This window comes from Falco biarmicus, chromosome 5 (genome assembly GCF_023638135.1).
Source record: "Falco biarmicus isolate bFalBia1 chromosome 5, bFalBia1.pri, whole genome shotgun sequence".
Classification (NCBI taxonomy): domain Eukaryota; kingdom Metazoa; phylum Chordata; class Aves; order Falconiformes; family Falconidae; genus Falco; species Falco biarmicus.
The window spans coordinates 64,945,732-64,964,181 of NC_079292.1; the positions used below are offsets into that span (position 1 = coordinate 64,945,732).

The following is an 18,450-nucleotide window of genomic DNA, read 5'->3' on the forward strand; positions in this document are numbered from 1 at the left end:
GCTTCCACTGTCTGTGGCTGATACTCTGGTGACACTCTGCTGTCAGGGTTACACAGATGAGCCAGTGTCCAAGATCCTGTGCCATGTAGAAGATGGAACAATTGTCCAGCTGGACCGCTGGAATCTCCAGGTTGAACGCAACCCTGATTTGCCACAGGATGAGCTGGAGGATGGGGCACGTAAGGTTAGAGATGCCTTTTTCCCACAGAGACTATAGGATGCTTAAAAGCACCTTTGTGTTACACCATAAACTGAACGGGTGGGGAAGATCTAAAACTTTTTAATTCTCTAGTTGTATCTCTTCCTTCTGTTCTTTTCATGTGTTAGTGATTCCAGAGGTGTGTGAAATGTAATGCATACCAGCCATTTATTTGGTGGTTGTTTTTCTCTAGTTAACCTGGTGTAGCAGGAGAAGCAACACTGTGACTACCATCCATTCCAAATTAGACAAAACTAAAAGCAGGATGTAGAATTTTATTCCTTAGGATTTTGCTAATGGATACCAACTGTTTCCTACTTTACAGCAAGGTGTATTTTTGTATTTAACTACTTTGTGTGTGAGTCTCCATTAGTGTATCTTGATAGTTGAAGGATGGGAAGATTTTTATGTGAGGAGATCACATTTATAGTAATATTTCATTTGGACTGGAGATGTTGAAAGTGTTACAGTCATTAAAAAAAAAAAAAAGATTCTGTGGACCATTTTACTATTCTCAGTTATAATTTCCAGCCTATCTAGTGGATGTTACTGTTCTGTCATCTACAGCCCTGCTGGGCCTGTATAATGATGAAGAGGCCAGATGTGTGTTTCCCTGCCTCATGCATTCTCAATAGAATTAGGGCATCTTGTCTGGGACTTGTGTTGCTTCTGATTGTATAAGAAGCAGGAAGAACACAGCTTGAGTTTCATTTGCCATGCTGAGCTTGAAGTGCCAGCAATTAGGAGAACCTTTGTATTGACATGTTAGGTGGAGCAGCATTATGGGAAATCTTAGTGACAACTTAAGGAATGCTTTAATGTGCTTATAAGGTTACATATATGATCAAAAAGCTCTGTGGATGTGTTTGTGTTCTTTGGGCTTTTGTATCTAATCTAATCATCTTCCACAAGCCATTACTAACCTTCAGAGCAGCTTTCTGCACACATTTTCCTGTTATGTTCCACTTTATTCTTTGGAGGTTTTCATGTGATACCATGTTAAAAGTATTTAATTCCTGAAATGCTTCATTCATGTTATTTTTACATGTCTTTTTCTTATCCAATTACAGCTTCCTCTTAGTGTCTTCAATAATTATTTCAGCCTTGGATTTGATGCGCATGTTACACTGGAGTTCCATGAATCTAGAGGTAATGGGAACTTTTTGTTTCCTTAGCCTTGGGAGTGGGTAGCTATTTCATGAATTACAAATGGAGTGAGATTTAACATCCTGTTCTTATAATTCAGAAAGAAAGCCGGAACATAAAAACCCAAGATACATACAAGTGGGAAGAAAGTGATTGTATTATGAATTTGCAAGGGACTTAATCATTTAAAAATTAAAAAAAGTACAAGGAAAAAGGGCATTCACTGTAGGTAAAGGGCTAAAAGGGAATCATTTCAAAGTTTTTAATCTTCTAAAGAAGGTACCAAGTACAGATATAAAGGAAGCTTATGCTGATGCAGAAGTGTCAGAATAAGAGCAGAAAGAACAACAAATGTGTCAGGTGCAAGTGTGGAGATGGAGGGAGGAGAAAAGCTGCAAGACTGTGGAAGTAACAGGAGGATAATTGTGTTCTCAAGCTCAACAGCTGTTACTTATAGATGAGTATAGCATAACATCACTGGACTTGGTACAGACCCAGAGTGTTTCTTTGCAAGTGAAAAGTTTTAATGTCCACAAAACTGTCAGGAATCTGAGCTGTTGTAGCATCTTGTTTGTCCCCTTGCCAATAGCTGTTATACCATCCCATACAGATCCAAATGTGGCTTAGCGGTGGGTGGGCTTTGGACTGATGTAAACTGCTCTATTTACATGGTTTCGGCAAGTATGCTTGTAAAAATAAACTTCGTTCAGTTGTCTGTGTTCAGCTTTTGGTCATTTCACCTTCATATGCAGGTATTTTTTCTGAAATACAGCCTCCCCTATCTTTACTTTCATACTATCAGAGTGTCATTTCAAGATGGAAAGATAGCACCGTAATGCCATGCTAAGTAAAGAGCAGGATACATGATGGAATGAACTAATGCATATTTTATAATGTTTAAGACTGCCTCAAGCTTTAGGAATAATAATGAGGGGCCACAAAAAGGGTACAGGAATGAATTGATGACAGCTGTATGCATTTTTTTTATGAATGCATATCACTATGCATCGCTAATATGACTGTGAATATACTGTACAGATTAAATGCTTGGCTACTTTCTCACCTAATGGTGGCATTACTTAATAATGAAGTTATGGAGCTCTATAAAGAATGGACATTATTCCAGAGATGCCAGTGTGTTAAAAATTTACGTGGGTGAAAAAATACTTGGCAGAGCAAGCTGTGTGTCTGTGAGTGGGTGTGTGTGGTCAGGAGAGCTTTTCATAGTGCAAGTTCTGCTCTTACGTGTTATTATTGCTGGCACATTCCTTACCTTCCCAAATACTAAAATGTACAAAGTGAGTCCTATGTTATTTTAGGAGAGAAAAGCCTATAGCATTTCTGGTGTGTGTGTTCTATTGTTTTTCATGTGGAACTGGAGTTTTTCAGCCTGGAGAAGTGAATGCTCAGAGGAAACCTTACTGCAGCCCTTCAATACTTAAAGCAGGCTTATAAGGGTGATGGGCACAGACTTTCTAGTAGGGCCTGTTGAGATAGGGTGAGGGTTGTAATGGCTTTAAACTAAAAGATAGTAGATTTAGACTAGGTAAAAGGAAGAAATTTTTTACAAGGAGGGTGATGAAATACTGGAACAGGTTGCTCAGAGGTGGTAGATACCCCATCTCTGGAAACGGGCAAGGTCAGGTTGGATGGGGCTCTGAGGAATCTGATCTAATTTGAAGGCGTCCCTGCTCATTGCAGTGGGGTTAGACTAGATGACCTTTAAAACTCCCTTCCAACCCAAGCTATTATGTGATTCTATGAATTAAGCAGTGCAAAACAGATTCTGATCTCTTTTACAATTGTTGAAATCCAGAGAAACTCTTAGCAACACTTCAGCACTACTTAAAGCACTTTCACAGCTGTAGCACTTGGTCCGTTAAGATAAGTTGTTGTATGCGGTTGCTTATGCTGAGCTAGTGTAATCACATATAATAAAACAAACAAGTGCCATTCCTCTCCCCACCTCCCCACAGTAAATGAAATTGATTTGAGCTCTCAGCCTATCAGGGCACTTTATGCAATAGAGATTGATCAATTCTTATATTTAGAATAAGCAGTGATTGTGATGTCTCAGAGGAATCTGTGTGTGAATGTGGCCTTTGCCATGGCAACCTCTATACTTTGCTTGTGACTAATCAGATTGAGCCTTGAGGGATGGTGGTTGGCTCCAAGCCTAATGTATTTAGCTCTTCTTCAGGAAATGTTCTGAGTAGCAACTCTTTCCAGTTTCCTCTCTTGGTATACTTATGCTTTGGTGGAGCAGGGGAGAGACAATTTACTTTATCCCTGTTGACATGCCACTTGATCCCTCAGCTCTAGAGGAGTGTTCATTTGCAGGACACCCCCCCCTGCCGCGCACACACACACAGTCTAACATATTCTATTTCCTACTCCTTTGATGGCTTGGGAATGGTGAGGATGGGGTGAGCCTTGGGTATGCAGTCAGTGATTACTTCTGCAGTTAGTTGCACTCAACTTTAGGTTCTATTCCACATGGTAGAAAGAGTCGCTCCTCTGCTATGTCAGAAGTAGGAGCAGTTTAGTATGTTGAAGGACTGCTGAATCAGTGACTCCAGAAAGGCTCCTTTTCTGTTCTAAACTGGGGCTTTGGTTCTGTTCAGTGTTCGCTGTAAGATCCGTGTAAGAGCCAGTGTGCTGGTGGCTGCTGTCTGGAGCCATCGGGCATAGCCATGTCAGAGAGCGTACAGCACAGGCACTGAACCTTCGTGAGCCTCCTGCTTCTTAGCATGGGGTGCCGAGGCTTCCTGCAATGAGCTGTCAGCTCAGTAAGTGAGATGAGACTGACTTAAGCAGTTAAAGTAATCATTTGAAGAAGAGGTGCCCCTGACTGCATTCCAGGCTCACCCGCAACATAACAAATGGGTGATACAGTAGCTGGGCTAACAATCAAACAAGAAATACAAAGTAGCCCATTCTTACAAAATGAAGCCATATCCTGTGAGATGTAACGACCTCAAAGAGAACTGGAAGCTTTGTTTCAAGTGGTCATTTGAGAAGATTTAATACGGAAGTGTTCATATCAGTGTGAGGCTTTAGCCAGAAAGACTATCTGGATAGTGGGATGTTTTCACTAGGGGATCTCTGAGCAGGGATAGGTGGTTGGTACCACCGCTGAGTACAGTGTCAGAAGGGCTGCTTCTGAAATCTCAGGGTGCTACAGACGAGGAGAGCTTTCCCAATGAGGCATGAGAATGACCTGTATTATTCTGGGAAACATGCCTTATACTGGGAGATTAAAGGAGCTCCATTTAGCTTATCGGAAAGAAGGTTAAGAGGCGATTTAATCACTGCCTGTAAGTATTTACTCAAGGAGAAGATACGTGATGATTCAAGGCTCTTTAATCTGACAGAGAAGTATAATAAGATTTAGCAGTTGGCAATTGAAGTCTGAAAAGTTCAGGATAGGAGAAAAAACCTCCCCATACATTTTAACAGGGAGAATAATTAATCATTAGATGTGCATTACTACTGGACTATTAAAATTTTCCATCACTTGGAGCCTAATCAAAGTGAAGCAGCTCTCTAAACAGGTTTTAGAGTAACCACTCATTTTCCCCGCCCCCCCCCCCCCCCCCGAATATTTAGGTAGGGATGTTTATTCCTCAGTACCTCTTTGTAACACAAGGGGTTTTTTTGTCTTGTAATTTACTAATACTTTACTCCTGCTTCAAAGCATGGGTTAGTGTTCTGTGTATTTCTAATAGTTTTTAGAGTTGTGTGTTAGTAGAAACAGTCTCACAAATGGTACTGAGGAATCATAAGATGGATAGTCTGAGAGGTGCTAAATCAACTGGTTGTATTCTTGTTACCTCTTTACTCACATTTCCATCTATTTTCACTCTACAGGAAAGGGGTACAATTAAATATCTATGTTTGAAATGTGATAGCAGATTATGGCACAAATGGGGAGCTCTCACACAGGAAAACCATATTTATGTTAATATTTTCACTGAGTGATGTGTGCTAAAAGCACTCTAGTGCTGGCAGGGAATGGGAAGGTACAATGGAGTATACTTGTTTTATTACAGTGTTCGTATTTTTCCTTTTTATCCTTTCACAGAAGCAAATCCAGAGAAATTCAACAGCAGATTTAGAAATAAAATGTTTTATGCAGGGGTGAGTTGTGATTCGTCTTACAGAATGATGCTAACTTAGTTGTTTGAATGTTTTCTTAAGTGCCTTCCCCCTCACTTTCTCACATCAGGAGCTCATGCCAGTTCATTTTGCCTGTTGCAATTTAAAGTGCACGTGTACAGTTTCTGGTGATGCCACACTCATGTGTCTGTTGTAAAGTGGCTGAAGCATGGTTTTATGTAGCTTAGCAGACGAGAGAAATGCTACTCCTTTGGACATACTACTGGTCATGTCTTGGCCCTACTGCTTCTGGCTTGTAAGCTTTCAGGCTTCCAGAATTTGGGAAGCACATTGATACTGATTTTTGTAAAGAAATTCCCCAAGTGTTGGCCTGTATCTTTGTAGCTTTGAGGAGTAGCCTTGGATATAGGGTCATGGGGAGTAGAGGGCAGAGATCAACTATTTAGAGTGATTAATTTTCATGTGTGAATATGCAAATAAAATTGATCACTTCTGCATTCAGAAGGTATGTGGATAACACTTCATTCTAAAATGCATTTATTAAGAGAGAAACACTGATTTGACAATGCATGACATGTAATGTCTTTCTGGGTGATGACTCCCACTGTACCCATGTGCCTTAAATACATAAACAAGTATGTGAGCAAGAATTTGCATTAAATCCTTGGGTGTCCAAGGACCTTCTTCGGTTAACCTCTCAAAAAGAGAGGTATCAAAATTTAAAAATATATTTAAAAAATCATGTTTCCTGAGAGCAAGAATGAATAGGTTTGCCAAAAGGATGGCATTTTGGTATTGAGCTCTGTGGTGGGAGAAGAAATGAGGGGAAAGAGAAGAGAGGAAGTGGTGATGACAATTTGTGCACTTTCTGTTGCAGGCAGCCTTTACAGACTTTCTGCAAAGAAGCTCAAGAGATTTATCCAAACATGTTAAAGTTGTGGTAAGTATAAGAAATTGTGCTGTAGTATTGTGGGAAGAGGGGGGAATGGAGAGCGAGCGAGGTGAGAGTTTAATGGCTCTGTTACTTTTCAGTTTTGAGCATGACATTTGCAACACATTCCAAGGAAAGTCTTGGGAAAGTTGTAACAAAGCAGCAACACTTCTCTTGTCTGTGGCTCCATTCAGCAATTTCTCTGTGCTCTGTCACTTTGGCTTTGTAGTGTGATGGTACAGACCTGACTCCAAAGATCCAGGAGCTGAAGTTCCAGTGTATAGTGTTTTTAAACATACCCAGGTAAGTTCAAGACAGATGCTTGGAGTTATAAAAGAATAATAATAATAATGATAATAATAAGTAAAAGAAAAAAGGTACCTGCAAATTTTCCTAGACTGGGTGAATGTGCAGGAAACATGTTGCCACTGTGCTGCCTTCTTGAAAGCTAGGTGTTTATAATACTGTTAATTAGCAATATGGAATGGCATCAGAGTTCAGCCAAACCATCCTTTAAAAAGTTGAATATGCTGATACAGAGATAGCAGAAATGATTAACAAACGTGCTTTCCAGTTGTGCATCTAACCTGCAAACGAGCTAGTAATTACACAGATGCCTGTTCTCCCCCTTAATTGAAGCAGTGTGTGAAAAAAAGTGTGTGTATGTGTGTAGGGGAGGGTAGCAGGGGAGGGTGAGGGTTACTATTTTTACAGTAAAGGAACATAAAACTGTTGAAAGAACTGCTGTGTATTAAAATGTTAGAAGGTGTCCCAAATAGATAACTTTTAAGAATACAGCTATACTTAGTTAGATCTGTCTCCTGCTCTCTAGAGCAGTAGTCTCCAAACCTTTTCTATTGTGCATCTTTATTAGTAAAAAAATTTTTGGGCAGCACCTCAATGTATGTGTTTATAGATTATATATATGTACTGCTGTGCTAATACATTTCATACATTAGAAAACATAGAAAATGAAATTCTGAAAGGATGTAATAAAGATGAATTCAACACTATCTTAATGCTGGATTTCTTCTTTATTAAAATGTAAACTGTTTTCTTCACACACTCTAATGATCTTGTCAGTTGCAGATTTCTCTAGCACACTGTTTGTGGTGCGTGCATTCCACTTTGGAGACTACTGCTTCAGACAGCCTAGCACTTTGCTCCGCATGATATCCCAAGCACTTGATCTTTTGAGTCCTGCACTGCTCTCACTGTGCAAGCTTTTACTTGGTGTCACCTCTCCAAAGTTCCATATTCTATCACTCTTAGATAACTTTTACATCCATCCTTTTAATGATAGGAAAGGTAGATGCCACAGCTGCACCTGTTTCTGCTTTTTATTTCTCCCTGCTGCCTCAAGCAATGGGATGTTCTGCACTCCTTGTGCTGTTAGAGCTGCTGAGCAAGCAGGGAGAGATGAAGTGGAGCTCCAGGGCTGGAGTTGCTGTTGCAGCCCCATGCCCGCCTAGAAGAGGGGCTAAGCAGCTTTCTGACTCAACAGCTCATTTGCAGAAAGCAAAGCAAGTGGGGAGAGAGAACAAAGTGCTACTGCTCTGTTACCTGTTTCCTGGTGTTTCCCCATTTTCCTCTCACAGAGGAACCTGCTAAAGATTATGATGGATACATTTATGGATGTTGCTGGCTTGGAAACAAGACACAGGTTTTCCCTTTCGTCCAGTCCTTGTCAGCATAACTTTTAATTGTCCCTGAATTCAGTTTTGGTATGGATATCTGGATACTTCTGGAGGACAGCAGAACAGGCTAATAGCCAGGCTGCTAGTCAGGACTCAACAGGGCAGAGTGCTGTCTCAAAGCTCGCTTTCCAAACCTCTCTCTGTAGGTACTGTGCTGGCACAATGCCCTGGGGAAACCCTGGAGATCACAGAGACTTTGAGCCTCAGCGCCATGATGATGGCTACATTGAAGTCATTGGGTTCACCATGGCCTCGCTGGTGGGTACTGCAGGTGCTGCCCTTCCTGCAGGTGCTGCTGCACTCGGTGAATTCTGCAGGCAGCGCTACAGAGTGCAAAGTTGTCCTCATTGCTGAAGAGCCACCATGATTCCACATATTCAGCTAAGGCCAAAACATGCTCTGCTGTTAGACATGGGAGACAAATTGTAGTTTTCTAATGAAAGAAATGTTATTTTATAATAGGAATGTATTCTTTGCAACATATGGCTAATTTGCCAAGTTAAATGACAAGATTATTAAAGTAAGAATAGTATGCAGGCATGTTTTTAAAGGGGGAGTGTTCTGTGGTCAAATTACTGCTGTTTCTTTTTTACTTTTGTGTATTTCAATATGGCATAAAATTCCTTTTTTTAAACTTGGCTACTGGAAACAAAGCTGAAATATTATATAAAATTATATGCCCATACAGTTTCCATATGTCCACTAAAAAATGTCGTGAAAATTTTAGTAATAGCTGTGAAAAAATTAGTAATATTTTTGGCACAAATGTTATCTCTCCTTTTGTTCTGCTATGGAAAGAAAATTCAACCAGCAATTTTAATTTATCAGTGCACTTTCTGTCAATGCTGTCCTTATGGTAACTCAGCTTTAGTTCACTTTAAAAGCAATCTCACTCTAAATACCTTAGTGTCCTACTATCACAGTGGTCAAACACAGTGACAGTCTCTTCAGAGGACGATTAAATGCACTCAGAGTTGGTAGTTATCCCTGTGCTAGCATTAATCTGCCTAAGGCGCCGCAGCTTGAACTTACTGGGACAGACAGAAGGCATGTGTGCCTGCCTGCTTCGGGGCAAGTTTGTATAGATCATGCTTAGGACTATACTCAAGTCTTTGTTGCCACTGTCTTGTGTGGACTAGGTTAAAACTAACATGGATAAGCCTGTTTTCACTAAACTAACGTACCTACTTGTTGTGTGACCTGCCTTCGGTGTATACGACTTTCAGTGAATACTATTGATAATAGTGTTTGTTTCCTCAAAGAGAAATGCAGGCAAATCTAATCTTCAAAGTAAGCAAAAGTAAAAGGTGGTATTGATCAGCAATCATTTCTTTAGAAGTCTGTCTGGGTTAAAGATTCTTTTTCAGCCTTTTTTTTTTTTTTTTTTTATGGCTCTAGTAGTTTTGGGGAATAACCCACAAGAAAGAAGAAAACCTATGTTTGTTAGCCTAGTGGATCTTGTGGAATGCACCTTTGTTACTTCACCCCTGAAGATGTTAGGATATGTTTTTGAAAATGCTGTGAAAAATCAATTTAGCATGTACCAACTGGCAGTTTTCAGTTGGAAGCTTTTTTGGATTTGCCACTAATGTGGCTCTGTGAGTGGGTAGAGCGATCTCAAAAGCTATCAACAGTTTTAGTTGGTTCTAAATTTAAGAAGTAGGGCCCCTTTGAGCTGCTGTTTCTTTTTAAAGGAAGCCTTGTTCAGAATTGAGGGTCTACAAGTCTACTAACGCTGAGAAACCATTGTAACCATAGACTGTATTGATATAATAGTAACTTGCTCTGTATGAATCCCAGATGTGCTTTCTTTGAGACTAAGGAAGAGAAGTACTTTATAAAGAAGTATTATTACGAATATTATTGATTATATTGTCAGTTGATCCATAATATGAAACACACAGAGAAGGATTAAGGTCTTGACTTCTGTTTAGGCTGTTCTGTTAGTAGTGCATTAATATAGGATTTTTTTTTCCTGCATCTGACAGATGAGTTAATAGTCACATAATAGTCATTAATTAAAAAAATATATTTCTGCCCAAACATAACTGCCTAGAACTTGAAGAATCTGCTCATTGCCTTCCTTGTTCACCTCTATAAAATGAGTTCTTAAACATGGTGTTTACTTGTTTTGAACAAGGTCCTTCTGCTTGCTCTTTTCAGCCTGTCTGGTCTCAAGGCTTAGTTGCTGTGTAAGCTTTTATAATTTTTTAATTTTTTTCTAATTCACATTAAGGACTGTATTCTGTTCAGGAAGGGGAAGTAATTTTTCTGTCTTGCAGACGTACCCTATTAGGGTTGTTGTTCTAAAGAGCAAATAATTAGTAGCATTACTCTTGGTGTAAAAACAAACCAACCAACCAACCAAAACAAATTGAAATGCTTAAGAATGAACATAGGTATTCATTTGTGCATGCGCATGTGTGTGTATATGCGATGAGACGTGCAATGCATATCGTTAGGTATCTGCTTGTTGCCTAGCTCTTTTCTTTGTGACGTTTTAAGTACTATGCAATTTTTGAGTGAAAATACATTCATTGTGCTTTGTTAGAATGCCTTACACATGGAACACTGTGTAATGGATGCTGTCAGCAAAACTGCATTTCAGATTTGTTAACTGCCTCAGCTATCTGTTCTGAGATGTCTTTTCTTTGTTTCTTGTTTTGTGCTTTTTTTTTTTCTTCCTTTTTTTTGGTTCTTTTGCAGGCTGCTCTCCAGGTGGGTGGTCATGGAGAGAGGTTGCACCAGTGCCGTGAGGTGACACTTTTAACATACAAGTCTATCCCCATGCAAGTGGATGGTGAACCATGTCGATTGGCTCCCTCACTCATTCGGATCTCCTTAAGGAACCAAGCCAACATGGTGCAGAAGAGCAAGAGGAGAACATCTATGCCTTTGCTGAATGAGTGAGTCGGATATGTGCATGTTTTAGTGGCAAGAGGCCTGTTTGGGGCAGCATATTCAGTCACGGATTTTGCATGTACTGGACTTGCAGTGCATTTAAAAAAAAAAAATTAAAAAAATTCACACCTTCTGAACTCCCTTTCCACCATATTGTAAATACTTACCTGATTTTCTTGTATTCCTTTATCTTCTGAGTTACCCTCTGTCTTGCTTTTAGAAAGGTGGTGTATCAGTTATTTACTTAGAGGTTTGTGCAGGCTTAGCATTGTGCCTCTTGGCTTCTGACAGTTCTGCATACATATGTCATTTGCCCTGGAAGTTTTTCTAATTCATTTTCTCAACTTTAGTGATATGCTTTTTAAGGTCCATTAGAAACCCTCTAAAAAATTGCCACAATCAAGAAATACTTAGGGCATCTTTTAGTCTCTGTTGTGGAAGCATGCTGCCTGGCAGTGTTTATGGAGAAGGACGTGAAGGTACAGAAAGGACTTTGTACTTTGTAGGGAATCCTTCTCCAGTATAAACCCACAAATGAATATTATAAAGATGAACAGAGAAAAGCTAAGGTAACTGGAAAACAGGAACATGTGAAGAAGAAAACAGACAGGCAGGGCTAACATTCCTTTTCATCATTAAACCTTTGTAAGCATTGCAGAGATACTTTAATAGAAGAACCCCCTGAACATTCACATTTTGATCTATGAAAATGGCCATCCAGTAAAATTATTTGCATTATTTTGTAAAGCTGATTATTGTACTTCTTATGCAGGTCTTTACCGCTGCTAAAATGAGTGACGTAGTAAGTGCCTTTGGTGTTTTTCATGAAGTATTTTTAAAGCAAAACATCCTGTCCCTTCTACAAAGGTACTGAGCTAAAGGCCTAAAGTTACCAAGGATTCACATTTCATTGAAACATTCATGCACTGAGGCTTTAATTTTTTTGAGGAGGTGGTGGGGGATTTTGCTGTTGCAGCTGTGATGGTGAAGCAGGTTTTATGAGATGTACTATCTTTCGTTACCTCATGTAACTGGAAAAAACAGATAAGGTCTCGGGCACACCTTTTCTCTTCAGGTATCTTAAAGGTTGTCTGTGTTTTTCAGCTGTGTTATCTAGTAGAATATATTGCTTGACTTCAAACTTTGACTCCAGCCTCTTATCATCCACTAGTTGTCAATCTGTTAATGTAATTAAAGCCTCCCTGGTAGTTACTTCCAACATCTTCCTGTTCAATTTAGCACAACGTGTTCTCTTACTGGGACTGGTGCTTTTAAGTTTCAGTAGAAGCCCATATCTGTAATGTTGTAATTCCTATTTGTCGGGAAAATACCTAAGGTATGCTGACCTCTCTTGAGCAGTGAATAGCAGCCTCTTGGCTGTGAGCAGTGATGCCCGATTTCATCCAACAACAACTCCTCAGTCATTTGTGAAAGCTAGAATTGAGCAGAGGGAAATCCTGGGGCATCTTGACAGGCTTGAGAGAGGGGGGGCCCTTGCAAACCTCATGAAGTTCAACAAGGCCAAGTGCAGGGTCCTGCACACAGGTTGGAGCAATCCCAAGGCCAAGGCTGCACAGAGAATGGATTGAAAGCAGCCCTGAGGAGAATCACCTGGGAGTGTTAGTGGATGAGAAGCTCAACATGACCTGGCAGTGTGTATTTGCAGCCCAGAAGGCCAAGTGTATCCTGGGCTGCATCAAAAGAAACCTGGCCAGCAGGTCAAGGGAGGTGACTCTCCCCTTCTACTCAGCTCGCAAGAGACCCCACCTGTAGCACTGCGTTCAGCTCTGGGGCACCCGACAGAAGAAGGACATGGAGCTGTTGGAGTGAGCCCAGAGGAGGGCCACAAAGGTGATCAGGGGGCTGGAGCACCTCCCTTGTGAAGGCAGGCTGAGAGGGTTGGGGTTGTTCAGCCTGGAGAAGGGAAGGCTCTGGGGAGCCCTTATGGCAGCCTTCCAGTAGCTCAAGGGGGCCTACAAGAAAGCTGGAGAGGGACTTTGCCCAAGGGCTTGTAGTGATGGGACAAGGAGAAACGGCTTTCAGCTGAAAGGGGGTAGGTTTAGATTAGCTGTTAGGAAGAAATTCTTCACAGTGAGGGTGGTGAGGCACTGAACAGGTTGCCCAGAGAAGCTGTGGATGCCCCATCCCTAGAAGTGTTCCAAGCTTCAAAGCCATGTTGGATGGGGCTCTGAGCAACCTGTTCTAGTGTAAGGTGTCCCTGCTTACGTCAGGGTCGCTGGAACTCGATGATCTTTAAGGTCCCTTCCAACCCAAAACATTCTATGATCTTTTTCCACACTGAGGGAGGCTAATGCAAATGTAAAAAAAGAAAATCCCTGGTACTTTGATCTGATAATTAACATGGTTTGGTCTGAATTTTGAGATCTAAATTAAAACTGTGGTAGGGAAATAAAGGTTCATAGTATGTGCTAGTTGTCAAGAGGATATTCTTTGTGGTTTAGCTTAATTTAAATGGGCTATGGTAGACTACGTTGCTGTCAGTCTGGTTTGACTGAGATACTTGTCTGCAGACCTGTGTTTCGGGAAAATAGAAATCATCTGTCAGGGACTCTAGTCTGAGCTTCACTTATCAGCAATGTTTTTTGTGTATGTTGATATCTGCGTCTATAGATATCTCTGTGTGTATGTACTTTGCTCACAAATGTTGAAAGGGAAAGAGAGGGAGGAGTTGCATCTTTTAGGGTGATAAAAAGTAAATGGTATGTTAAAGGTTAAACTCTAGGAAGCATTTTAATATTGTGAGAAGTTCATTTAATATGGTACTAATTTGTAATATTTCACAAGAAAGAAAATTTTCAATTAAATATATTTATCTAAATTTCTTGACTTGGTATCTGGAATGTATCTCTGTGTTCCATTGAAATCTCCCAGAAAGCCTTATGTTTGATTGAATGCTCTAGATTATTCTTTTGTGACTGTTATGTGAATGTTAGATATGTGAGATAAGTAAGTGGGTCTGGAGCTATCCCTAATTGTTAGTCAGTTGATCTTGAGCTTCTTGCCAGGAAAGTGATTAAAAAATTATCTCATATCACATTAATGCAGAGTTGGCTGTTATTGTCAGCTTTGATATTATTGCGAGATAAGGAGAGCAGTAGGAATGTTCTTTGGAGTTTTAGCTAGTCCAGTGCCATAAGTAGAATGATAGTTAATCTGAAGAAGTGTTACACTTTCTTTCTGTTTTGTTTCGGGTTTTTTTTTTTTTGTTTAACCCTGTTCTCCTTTGTTCAGGAGGCTTTAAGGAGAGGGGGTTTAGAGAGAATTGTGAGTTTGTTTGCCTTTTGGGTGCACTTGAGTTTCCAGGGAATAATAGTATCTTAAAATTGGAGAGCCCATATGTTACTTATGTAGTTGAGATGAACAGAGATTTCATGCTTCTTTCACTTGGGAGCCAGAAGACTTTAGAAACAGGATTTTCTTCTGACTGTAAGAGCTGCCCATCTTCCTAGTTGTAACTGTTCTTCAAAACCTGTAGACGCTCTGAGAAGGCACTTGTATATGAGAAAAAGGGATCTGACCTTTTTTGACCTGTTTTTTCCCCCTCTGTTTTCCCACTATTGTGCTTCCAGCACCTACTAATCGCACATGAACTGTCTCATGTGGTTCTACAGAGACCTTCAAGGTAGAAACTCCTATATGTTGAGACTCCTTGTTTTATTTGTTACTGGATAATTTGCCTTTTTTCAAGGTGTGGGGAAAATTCAGCAGCACTTTTGACAGTGTCAATGATCCTAGTCTTCTTTTCAAGGTTGGCTGTGGAATCAAATTAAGGAACAAAATTCTAGTGTTTATGTGGGACTACTTGAGTTGAAGGAGCTTCCCTTTCCTGTTGACAGCAGTAGAACGAAAAGCTTTGTCCAAGCTATTAGGGAGCAAGGAAATATAATGTGCTGCATTTTGTCATAGCTAGGTGAATTAGTGGCAATTAATATTTTATTAAGTTATTTAATCTTTCACTGCTGGCTTGCCTACAAAGAAATTTTTCAGTATAATAACTGTCCCGAATTATTCATGGAGTACTTGCTGCAACTAGTGATCTCTTCTTGCTGTTCATCAAGCATTCTTTTTTTTTTAATATTTCTTTTGGAAAGCTAAGCTGTTTTGATGTGACATACAGGATTGTATAAGTATTCTTGTGTAGGTGAAGATGACCTGCTTATGGCTTGTACTTTTCTGATAACTTTAAATTTATTGAGTTGAAGCATAGTGGAGGAAGGTCACTATTTGGTGAATACAGTTTGAGGCTGTCCAAACTGAAAAGGCAGGCATAATTTGTTCTGCATCCTACGATGAATTGCTCTACAATGGAGATAAGTAATAATCCAATAAAGTCTTTCAAGCCAGAAGCAACTTTTTAGTTGCAAGGAATGTACAGGCTAAGGTGATGCTGTTCACACTTGATTATGGATTGAAACAAGGCAGATAAGGGGGGTTGTGTGTGTGTGTGTGAGATGGATTTCTTTTCTTCTCATACATCTTTTCTTTTTTGTACCAGCAAAAGCAAATTTTTGCTAGAGCCAGATCAGCTCAGACAACTCAGTTTTTCTGCAAAAGTGTAAATTATCTTCTTATTCTCCTTCCCTTAAAAGAATTGCTGGCTGTTTTCATTTCTGTTCTCCCCTGTTGGTCATGGTAACATGTGAAAGAGATGACATATAGCTTGGTTTTCTGTGATCAAGCAGAGAATGTGGTTCTTGTGAGCTACAGCAAAATGTGTGTGCCGTAAGAAAAGCTGTGGTTCAGTTTTTCCAGGAGTCATTTTCTGATCAGATACTTGAGTTTAGTATGCTGCTCAGTAAGTTTCAGTTAATGATCATTTTCTGAACCTCAAAAGATGGTATTTTGCTTTCACTGCCTTTTAGTATGGGTTGAGGAAGAATGTCCTGCATAATGGAAGAGAAAAAAAGAGGGAAGAGCTTATAGATAAAACATATTCCATACACTTGAGAGAAACAAAGGGACCATTTGAGTATAAACACTAAAGAGAGTCAGTCTTGAGAGTCACTATATATAAAATGCGTGTTTCCCTAAGGTACATGAAAGAAGAATGGAGACAGCAATTTGTCATTATGGGACACAAAATCTCCAGTAAGGGTATTTTTTTTTTTTCTTAAATGTAGACTAAAGTTGGACAAACTTTGGAGACAGTTCCATTCATTCAGATCTTGGCTTTGTTTATTTGCATTTCTGGACCTGCTTCCAAAGTCTGTTGCCTTGAAATTTTTCAGTGCCTGTGGAACAAATCCTGGGGCTCCTTGTCTTCCTTGTATAGCCATGTGCCTAGCTTGCCATTGGTCCTCATCACTCGTGTCTTTAGATAGCTCTTGTGTGCCATGTGGCAGTGATTTTCTCCATTTGCATGTATTCTGTTGCTCTTGGCTTGCTAGCGTGAACTTGGAGCTCTGCATGTCTCTTCATTCAACTTCTGTGTGACACATTCCTTTTGTTTCTGTTTAAATGTTGTATGTCTGTCTGTCTTCTTTTCCACTCTTTCTCTCTCTCCCCTCTGCCTTTTCCCTTGTCTGTCTCCACACTGTGTGCTGCCTTTCTCCTGGCCACTCATTTCCTGCTGTCTATAGTATCCATAAAGTGCAGTCTGCTGACCTGAGGAGAGTCTCGGCTCCCCCTGATTCCTTCACTGTGTGAGTATCTGGCTTTTTTGTACTTTCAAAGTTCCATAGTTTTTTTGCTGTTACCTTGTGTGTCCTTCTACCAGGAGGCGGGACAGTAAAATCCAGTGACAAATGGGAAGTGTGAGCTGAAGTGATAGCACGGTAGGCACAGAACTGTGGCCTCACCAACAAAGGCCACAGTTCCAGGGTACACAAATAAAGTGAGCAGGGCATGTCTGGTGGTGGTGACCAGGTTCATCAAAGAGTCCAGTTCGCCAGAGAAGTTCATACCAACAGGCAGCTCTGAAGTTAAGCACCAGGCACTCTCCATGGAGACAATTGAGATGAGAGCTTTCCATCCTTTTGGTTTTAATCAAAAACATACTGAACAAACTCAACCATAAGACACATCTCCAGATAAAGCTGATATCTCAGCCCTGTCTCCAGACAGAGCTGATTAAAACAGGAAACGAGTCCCCCAGAGGAGTGGTGTGACATTGACTGCAGCTGCATTGAAGATTGAACCACCCCCTCACACATGTTGGCAATATCTTGATTGTCAGCAACTCCACTGTACTAATTTGCTAGATAATACCTAAATCATTCAAGAGCCTAATGTCTTTTTAAAAATGTGGTGAACTGGTACTTAAAAACACTTGTACCATTGTTGCTATCTTGTAATTCATCCCATTTATGGAAACATGCCCTAGTATGAAAACCTGTGTGTGTCCACAATTAAAAAACCCAAGCAAGCAAACAAACAAACAAAACAAAAAAAACCCAAACCCTGAAAGCACCCCAACCAACCCCACCCCAAACTCCAAACAAAAACCCCAGCTTAATGCGATATGTCAACTCAGGCAGTGTCATTTGTCTTAAATACTTGTCTTAAATACTATTGGCATCTTTTTTGTCTTCTTGCTTTGCCACTCTTATGATGGATGATATCTGTTCAAACAGGTTAGGACTATCAAAGAAATGAATTTGAAGTGCATGTTGGAAAATGAAAAATTTCAGAGTTAAAAGTCCAGGTATTCGGAGCAGAAACTTGATTCTAAGAATGATTCTTATTCTATCATAGAAAAAAGTCAATGGTATATGCTAAAAGAAACGCCACCAACACTTCCCTGTTCTAAAGACTGCGCGTGTGCAATAGATGGCACATAAATGTTCAACAAACCAAGATTTACTTGGGAAAACTGAATAACTTTAAGAGCACATTTCAGCTTTGCAGGAAAGGACCTGGGGGTCCTGGTGGACACCCCGATGACCATAAGCCAGCAATGCGCACTTGTGGCAAAGGTGGCTAATGGTATCTTGGGCTGCATTAGGAGTGTTGTCAGCAGATCAAAGGAGGTGATCCATGCACTCTGCTAAGCACTGGTGAAGCTGCACCTGGAGTGTTGGGGTTCAGTTCTGGGCTCCCCAGTAGGAGAGACATACAGAGCTACTGGCGGGAGTCCAGTGAAGGGTGCTGAACATTACAAAGGTGCACCAGTCCTATGAGGAAAGGCCGAGGGAGATGGGACTGTTTAGCCTGGAGAAGGATCAGATGGGGTTCCATCAATGTCTGTAGAAATCTCAAGTGCCCAGTGACAGGACAAGAGGCAATAAGGACAAACTGAAACACAGGAGTTTCTCTGAAGGTAAAAAATGTTTTTACTGTAAGGATGATGGAGCACTGGCACAGGTTGCCAAGAGAGGTTGTGGAATCTCCGTCCTTAAAGGTACTCAAAAGCTGCTGGGACCATGGTCCTGGACAGCCTGTTCTAGCTGGCACCAGGTGACCTCCAGTGCTCTTTTCCAACCTCAACCATTCTGTGA

The 18,450-nt window shown here is 40.4% G+C and overlaps 1 protein-coding gene across 6 annotated transcripts in view; it reads left to right on the top strand.

Moving 5' to 3' along the window:
• DGKI (diacylglycerol kinase iota) overlaps window positions 1-18,450 on the top strand; it is a 228,521-nt gene that overhangs the window by 120,401 nt on the left and 89,670 nt on the right. For 3 of the 6 annotated variants that reach the window (XM_056341498.1, XM_056341499.1, XM_056341502.1), the window contains exons 14-21: window positions 47-184; window positions 1,270-1,348; window positions 5,430-5,485; window positions 6,342-6,404; window positions 6,625-6,698; window positions 8,239-8,350; window positions 10,799-10,998; window positions 16,594-16,656. In XM_056341498.1, the coding sequence (XP_056197473.1) occupies window positions 47-184; window positions 1,270-1,348; window positions 5,430-5,485; window positions 6,342-6,404; window positions 6,625-6,698; window positions 8,239-8,350; window positions 10,799-10,998; window positions 16,594-16,656 (785 nt within the window). The remainder of the gene's footprint in view (window positions 1-46; window positions 185-1,269; window positions 1,349-5,429; window positions 5,486-6,341; window positions 6,405-6,624; window positions 6,699-8,238; window positions 8,351-10,798; window positions 10,999-16,593; window positions 16,657-18,450) is intronic. The other 3 variants (XM_056341500.1, XM_056341501.1, XM_056341503.1) reach the window with 1 other exon arrangement.